Below are 8,891 nucleotides of genomic sequence, written 5' to 3' on the forward strand. Positions count from 1 at the left end.
AGTAAATGGCAACAAAATAAATGATGACAAGAGAACTATGACTGAATGACCCCACATGGCAAAATCAATAAGTACATCCACCAACATCAGCTTGCATTTCTAGTTTGTCAGATAAGGACACTGATTATGACTTTCAGAATAAAGAGCATTTTAATCGATTGCAAATTGCAAGACAAAGATCAAACATCAAGATAATTATCATGAAAAATAGTGTGAAAGCAAATGAGAGAAGAAGAAGAATGAAAATAATAAAGAAACTCAAAAGCAGAAAAGACAAGTACGTAGTGCAAGCAAGCAAACTGCAAATGCGCCAACAATTTGCAAAGGGCTTATGGCAATCAATCTTTAGTTACTTTATTTTTTGCCCCTTTTCTTAATTGGATTTATTTTCCCATGCTTTACTTAACTCGGTGGTATTATATTAATTAATTTACCTCCTTTTGATTAAATCACACCCGCCTTTTTCGTTTTCCTTGCACCCAAGTCTTCATCGCTACCCCACCCCATGTGACTCACTCTCTTCCTCATTCCTTCTCTCTTTATTTCACTTTCCCTCTGTTTCTATAAAATCATCCAATTTTCCCACTCCTTAGTTACACTATTAATTACACCTTATAATGAACACGTTTTATATCAAAGAATTTTAACACGATTACCATGATTGAGTGGCCAGTTTTGAGGTGAAGAGCGAGTTTTTTTGCAAGGGAAACTGCCATGAAGAGTGTTTGCTTTAACGTATTCAATTTTTACTTGTTATTTTTGTTCATAGTAGTTTCTCTTAGATCAACTTCAGCTTTATCTGCAAGTGGGTCTAGAAGAGATAGTACTACTGCGAAGTTTATTCTAGGTTGGTGCACCTGAAAATGTTCCCAGCAACTTTGACTAAAAATGTTTAATTGTGAATATGCTTTTCACATTGATTGCTTATAGTGATTGGTTTAATGTAGATCTTGTTCTTCTCAGAGTTAAATTGATTTCTTTGAAAGCCAAAGAATTAGAAGAAATAGAAAGATGAATGAACTAAAAACAAAGAGCAAAAAGCTGTATCAAACGTATAAAAAAAAAAAATAGAATTAGTCTTTTACTTGGATCATGTTATATAATTTACTATGTTTTTTATATTGTTCTGTTTTAAGGGGAAGCGAATTTAGGTCCCTGGAAGAATAAGATCACACAAGAGGCTCTAGCACCAGCTCCTGAAACGGATGCTCCTTCAGGTACCCTTGTGCTGGCTGCAAACAGGACGGATAGGCCGGACATTCTACGACGATTTCATCGCTACCGAGGCGGCTGGGACATTGCAAATCGCCATTATTGGGCTGTAAGCTCTGTTACTATTTTCCTGTTTACCATGTTCTTAAATGGCTGCTTCATTACGTTCTTCATGCCGATTGAACAATGACAAATAGTGAAGTTCCAAATGAATAATCTATTGAGCTTATTTTATCTAGTTCTTTTCTTGCTTATAACTACATTAACCATGTTTCCCTTGTTCGTGTGAAAATTTTGGTCATGGTTGTGTAATTTGCAACAAAGATTAGGATTTTACTGGTTAAAAGAACAAGAATTACTTTGTGGTTGTACTTTCAGCATATTGTTTTGTTTGTTTTAAATCAATAATGGTATTATTTTTGCAGTCAGTTGGTTTCACCGGTGCAGCTGGTTTCATACTTGCTGCTCTGTGGTTTATTTCATTTGGCCTCGCACTCTTGATTCATGTATGCTGTGGATGGGGCATTAACATCAAGGATGAAGGATCACACCGTTCGCAACGAATTTGTCTTATTTTGATCTTGTTATTCACCTGCGCCGCTGCGTAATTCCTTCAACCTTGTTTCAATGTTTGAATAAAACTTCGGTTGTTTAATTATGTATTCTTATGATTAGTTACTAAGGTTTCTTTTGTATTGCAACTCTGCTTTTGAAAATACCAATCTTGATGGCAGTTTGTTAATATCATTTAATATCTGTTACACTCTCGGTAATAAAATGAATATATCCCAAAATAATTTATTTCGAGATAGCAAAGAAGTTTCAATTTTTTTTTCATTTTCCAGATAAAGGTGAAAATTAAGATAACAATTATTCTGTTCATTTTCTTCACAGGGTTGGCTGTATCCTTCTAAGTGTAGGGCAGGACAAGTTCCACGACGAGGCCTTGGATACGCTCCATTACGTCGTGAATCAATCAGACTATAGGGTGCAGACTCTGAGGAACGTGACGGAGTATCTGAAGCTCGCGAAATCAATCAAAGTAGCACAGATATTTCTCCCATCTGATATCATGGCAGATATTGATAATTTGAACGTTGATCTCAATGCTGCAGCAAATACACTGTCGGAGAAGACACACGATAACTCTGTTAAAATACGTAAAGTGTTTAATGATGTGTATGGAATCGTAAACTTCACCATAATATGTTGTATTCTAGAATCTACTATTGCAATATGCATAATGCAGCATCATGCTTCATTTTGCAGGCGTCTAGCTTTGATTCTGATGGCAACAGTGATGCTTCTTCTCGCTCTAGTTGGACTGGGTATGCGTTAATAATACACTAAATTACTATTTTGCCACCTAAAGATTCCTTGTTTGAGTAAATAGGTAGAAACTCAGGTGCAGTCGACTTCACGTGAAAGTTTATAGCTGAGATTAGTTAAATAAAAATTTAGTCAAATCAGTCAAATCATCTATCTGCTCTAACTATCAACTTCACGTGAAGTCGACTACGTCTGAATTTCGACCAAGTAAATAACCATTTTAACTATAAAATATTACGATTTTCATAAAACAAATCTCAAAAAATGTAAATGACAAATTTATCTCTAAAAATATGTTTTGTTTGACAAATTAAATTAAATTTTTAGTCAATTTATTTATATACTTATATAGCTTTGATTCATTTTGTTAAATTAAACATATAGAATCTGATACGTCACCCTTATCCTCGGTTGCACCAAAAAGCTCGGCACGTGAGCCAATGAGCTCGGCACCCGTATCAATCACCCGAAATACTCGGCACGCAAACAACTAAAGCTGGCGTCACATCAAACAAACTCGGAACAGGAGCAGATAAGCTCGACCTCACCCATTCGAATAAAAAGACACGTGCATCACAAAGCTCGGTCCCGTATCAGCCATCCGAAAATCTCGGCACATGATCAGGACCGAAGCAGCATTACCCAACTGAAAATATGAAACGTGCTCAACTGGTTTACAGCACCAAAACAGAATATCTTAACTAATCTATAAACTAGGACTCACCCACTAACGGGTAGAAACTAACTCCTATAAAACCTAGCTAACACACTCGACTAAGGCTCAGGTTCTATCACTCTCAGTCTCTTACTCTTTACTCTAAACTCATTTCATTCATTCACTTTGAATCACTACTGACTTGAGCGTCGGAGTATCTTGTGCAGGTATTCCCGCCGCGGTGTTTGATTCCGGCCGACGTAAAGCTCTTCCCCTTCACCGGCGATCTGCTCGGAAGTGCTTGAGCTCGGCCTCCAGTGTTCGGACGAACCATTTGGCGCCCACCGTGGGGCCCGGAGTACATCTAACCCCATTTTTTCCTTTGTCTAGTCTTCTATTTTATTTTGCAGGATTCCCGATCCTCGGACATGGCTGACAAGGAAAATCCACAACTATCACAGGATGACCTCCTGGCTCAGATCGCTGAGCTTCAGGCGGAGGTACGGAGGATAGCCGAGCTCTCAACGCAAAACAATGGAGAGAACTCCAAAGGCTCGGCTCATAGTGCGGCGGACCCTTTAAACATGCAATAGGTAATGTTGCTCCAACACCCAACCAAAGGGCTACTGCAGTACCAATCAAAAAGATGGTTGTTGATACTGGACGACGAAATGGGTTTTGGAATTTATTAACATTCTCCAAAAAGGGTACTGTTAGACTGAGACACGGCCCAGACTCCTACGGGAGGCAGCAGTGGGGAATTTTCCGCAATGGGCGAAAGCCTGACGGAGCAATGCCGCGTGGAGGTAGAAGGCCTACGGGTCGTGAACTTCTTTTCCCGGAGAAGAAGCAATGACGGTATCCGGGGAATAAGCATCGGCTAACTGTTGACAGTCGAATCCTATTTTTCCCATTATTTTCGTATCCGTAATAGTGTGAAAAGAAGGCCCGACTCCAAGTTGTTCAAGAATAGTGGCGTTGAGTTTCTCGACCCTTTGCCTTAGGATTAGTTAGCCAAAGGAAAAGCTCACATTAGACAACCCTTTCTCCGAGGAGATCACGAATTACCAGATGCCGAAGAACTTTACACTGCCCACTGCGCTAGAGCCATACAAGGGATTCGGCGACCCCAGAGCTCATGTGAAGAAATTCCAATCGATGATGTTCTTCAACGGCCCTAATAATGAGCCCGTCCTCTGCCGAGCATTCCCCACATACCTTGATGGCGCTGCGTTACTCTGGTTTTCTAAACTTTCTGCAGGTTCGATTTCCTCTTTTGAAGACCTCGCCAGATCATTCATTGACTATTTTGCTGCATCGAGAATTTACGTACATGGCTCGGACTATCTCGGCACCATCAAACAAGGTCAGCACGAGAGCCTGAAAGACTACATGACCAGATTCGCCGACGCCACTATGGAGATCAAAGACTTGGACCCGGCCATTCACCTACACGCTCTCAAGGCCGGCCTCAGGCCTGGCAAATTTCGGGAGACCATTGCCATAACAAAACCAAAAACCCTAGAGGAATTCCGAGAAAGAGCGGCTGGACAAATGGAGATTGAAGAACTCCGAGAAGCCCAGAAATCAGACAAACAACCACACCGGAGAGATGAGGAAAGGACCTTCAGATCTCCAGGCAACAGGGACACAAAGAAACCTCCTAAGCCAGTGTCAAAGTACAACACATACACCAGATTCAACACCAGAAGAGAAAACATCATCAGAGAAATCCTCAACGCCAAAATCATAAAACCACCAGCCTGAGCAGGGAACTACCAGGATCAACGATTCGTGGACAAGACAAAACATTGCGCCTTCCACCGGAAGTTCGGTCATACCACAGATGACTGCATCGTCGCGAAGGACCTCCTGGAAAGACTAGCACGCCAAGGTCTCCTGGACAAGTACATCGAGACCCGGAAGGGCAAAGGAGGAAACTCGGACAGGGCAGAGCATAAGCAAGCAACGGCTGACGAGAAAAAAGAGAGGATCACTCCTGATCCGCCAAGAGGAGTCATCAACCACATATCGGGAGGATTCGCAGGCGGAGGAGAAACAAGCTCGGCCAGGAAGCGGAGCTACAGAGCAATGCTGGCAATCGAAGGAACCATACAACCAAAGAAGGACAAAGGACCAGACGTCACAATATCCTTCAACCAAACAGACTTCAAATCGGCAAGCCCTAACCTCGACGACCCCGTGGTAATTTCAATCCAGGTTGGAGATCTGTTGGTAAGAAAAACATTGTTAGATCCAGGTAGTAGTGCTGACGTTTTATTTTACTCTACGTTTACTAAAATGAAATTATCAGAAAAATTGATACAACCCTCCTCTGGAGAGCTAATTGGGTTCTCCGGAGAGAGAGTCCTCATCATGGGACACATATGGCTAAAGACCACAATGGGAGAGATCCCTATGGCAAAATCAATTAATATTCAATACCTAATAGTAAACTGTTACAGCCCTTATAATATTATACTTGGGAGACCCGCACTGAACACATTCAGGGCAGTGGTGTCCACATTACATCTGTGTGTCAAGTTTCCAATGCAGGAAAACAAGATCGCTACGGTGTATGCCGACCATCAAGAAGCTCGGCAATGCTATAACGCTGGTCTAAAACCAGTACAAACAAAACAGGAAGCTCGGCCCCAGGTCCAAGCCATCCAAACGTCTGCCAACACAGCGACACTAGCCGATCTTGACCCTAGGGAAGACCTCGGCGAAAGACCTCGGCCAATGGACAATCTTCAACAAGTAACACTAACAGCAGACGACAACCAATGCACATATGTTGGAGAAGCATTAGAAGGGGCAGACCGAGCAAGACTCATTCACACACTGCGTCAGAACGCCGACCTTTTCGCATGGACGCCAGATGACATGCCCGGAATAAACCCAGAGGTCATCTGCCACAAACTAGCAATTGGCAAAACAGCCTGACCAGTTGCGCAGAAGAAAAGGAACCTCGGAGAAGAGAAAAAACAAGCAGCACTCGAAGAGACCCAGAAGCTCCTCAATGCAGGCTTCATCAGAGAGATTCGCTTCACCACATGGCTGTCTAACGTGGTAATGGTAAGGAAGAGCTCAGGTAAATGGCGCATGTGCGTCGACTTCACAAACTTAAATAAAGCTTGCCCTAAAGATGCATATCCACTGCCTTGCATTGATAAATTAGTTGATAACGCCTCTGGTTTCAAAGCTTTGAGTTTCATGGATGCATACTCTGGCTATAACCAGATCCTAATGCACCCAGAAGACCAAAGCAAAACAGCTTTTATAACAGAACATGGGAATTTTTGTTACAAGGTAATGCCCTTCGGCCTAAAGAATGCAGGTGCGACGTATCAAAGGCTAATGGACAAGGTATTCCAACAACAGATAGGCCGCAACATGGAAGTCTATGTAGATGACATGGTAGCAAAAACACCAATGCAGGGGTCACACTGTGACGACTTAGTAGAAATCTTCAGACAAATCCGAGCATATAACATGAGACTCAATCCAGACAAATGCGCGTTCGGAGTACAAGGAGGGAAGTTCCTGGGATTCATGTTAACATCTCGAGGCATCGAGGCCAACCCAGAAAAGTGCAAGGCCGTGCTAAACATGACAAGCCCAAGAACAGTAAAGGAAGTCCAGCAACTTGCAGGACGAATAGCTGCCCTGTCACGTTTCCTACCTGCAGTAGCAAACCGATCTTATCACTTTTTCCAGACATTCTCTAAAGGCAAGAAGTTCAACTGGACAGACGAATGTGAAAATGCCTTCACCGAACTTAAACAACACTTGACATCACCACCAATCCTCCAGAAACCAGAGACAGGTAACCCATTATATTTATACTTATCAGTATCTAACCATGCTATAAGCTCGGTTTTGGTAACAGAAACAGGAAGAAAGCAAAGCCCAGTATACTTCATCAGTAGGGTGCTACAACCAACAGAAACAAGGTACCCGAAGATAGAACAACTGGCGCTAGCACTAATCACAACAGCAAGAAGATTGCGGCACTATTTTCAGAGCCACACAATCATAGTGCGAACAAACCAACCGCTAAGGCAGATATTAACCAGACCCGAGCTCGCCGGCAGATTGATAAAGTGGTCGGTCGAGCTCTCCGAGTTCGACATCCAGTACGAATCAAGGAAAACACCGAAGTCACAGGTACTAGCCGACTTTATATCGGAGATGACTTGTGACACACATGATACAGAGGTCAACTGGAGCATACATGTGGATGGAGCGTCAAACAAAGAAGGCAGTGGGGCAGGGATACTATTAAAAGAAGGAGACAAGGTGGTGGCCGAGCAGTCACTACAGTTCCACTTCAACGCAAGCAACAATCAGGCAGAATATGAGGCCCTACTTGCTGGACTAAAGCTCGCCCTGCAACTACAAATACCCCGAATAACAGCCTATTGCGACTCTTCCTTAGTGGTACATCAAATCAAGGGCGAATTTCAGGTAAAAGATCCTTTGTTAGAGAAATATTGGCTCATAACAAAGGATCTATTTTCAAAATTTAAAGAATTTGATATTATCCATGTAAACCGAGAACAAAACACCAGGGCCGATGTGTTATCTAAGTTAGCCACAACTCAGCAAGCCGAAAACACATCGGCACTGTCCCAGTTAACACTCGAAAAACCGAGTTTTGAGCGCCGAACTTACCACTGTTTCGAAGAAGAGCAAGCTTCTATACAGTGCTCGGAAACACCTTATACAGGCGAGGACATTCACAACCATTGCTCAAGTGCATCAGCAAAGAAGAGGCCGATGAGGTTATGGCTGAAATGCATGAAGGGGCTTGTGGCAACCATATCGGCGGCCGGGCATTAGCAGCAAAAATCTTGCGAACAGGATACTATTGGCCGACGATAAAACGGGACTGCATCACAAAAGTCAAAGCTTGTGATAATTGTCAAAAGCATGCCACCCTCTCAGAAACCCCAGCCGAAGAGCTCCATACCATAGAGGTAAGCTGGCCTTTCGATAGGTGGGGATTAGATATCCTCGGACCCTTTCCGAAAGCGCCAGGCCAGGTAAAGTTCCTCTTAGTGTCAATTGATTATTTCTCCAAGTGGATAGAAGCACAACCACTAGCACACATAACAGCAGAAAAAGTACGATCCTTTATATGGAAAAATATCATATGCAGATACGGTATCCCACGAGAGATAATCTCGGATAACGGAAGACAATTCACAGATCATAAGCTCGCCACTTTTCTGGCAAATTTTAACATCAAACATCATTTCAGCTCAGTAGAGCACCCGCAGACTAACGGACAAGTTGAATCAGCTAACAGAATTATCTTGCAGGGATTAAAGAAAAAGCTCGGCGAAGCCAAAGGAGAGTGGGCCGACCTCATCCCAGAAATCCTATGGGGTTACGACACCAGCGTCCAATCTGCCACAGGGGAAACTCCCTTCAAACTGGTATATGGCGCAGAAGCGCTCATTCCAGTAGAAGTCAGCGTCCCAACGTTAAGGACCGAGCTCTATAATCAACCAAATAATCGACAAGCTCGGTCAGCCGAATTGGACCTCGTAGAAGAAGACAGAGACATCTCCGCCATAAAGCAGCGAGCCAGAAAACGATACTTAGAGCAAAGACACCACAAAAGAGTAGTTCACAGGTATTTCAGCAATGGAGATCTCGTACTCAGACGAACAGAAGATGCTCGGAA

The 8,891-nt window shown here is 42.8% G+C and overlaps 1 protein-coding gene across 2 annotated transcripts; it reads left to right on the top strand.

The window, feature by feature from the left end:
• Positions 1-545: 545 nt before the first annotated feature.
• On the top strand, positions 546-3,129 carry LOC107491428 (uncharacterized). Of its 2 annotated transcripts, XM_016112274.3 has the most exons (6): positions 546-847; positions 1,137-1,321; positions 1,638-1,816; positions 2,107-2,391; positions 2,482-2,540; positions 2,966-3,129. In XM_016112274.3, the coding sequence occupies exons 1-6, from the start codon at positions 715-717 to the stop codon at positions 2,983-2,985; spliced, it is 861 nt and encodes a 286-aa protein (XP_015967760.2). In that variant the 5' UTR covers positions 546-714; the 3' UTR covers positions 2,986-3,129. The 2 variants fall into 2 exon arrangements, with proteins under 2 accessions (XP_015967760.2, XP_020999353.1); XM_021143694.2 differs by lacking the exon at positions 2,966-3,129 and having other exon boundaries at positions 550-847; positions 2,107-2,372; positions 2,482-2,576.
• Positions 3,130-8,891: the final 5,762 nt, after the last annotated feature.

Source organism: Arachis duranensis, chromosome 5, assembly GCF_000817695.3.
Source record: "Arachis duranensis cultivar V14167 chromosome 5, aradu.V14167.gnm2.J7QH, whole genome shotgun sequence".
NCBI lineage: Eukaryota > Viridiplantae > Streptophyta > Magnoliopsida > Fabales > Fabaceae > Arachis > Arachis duranensis.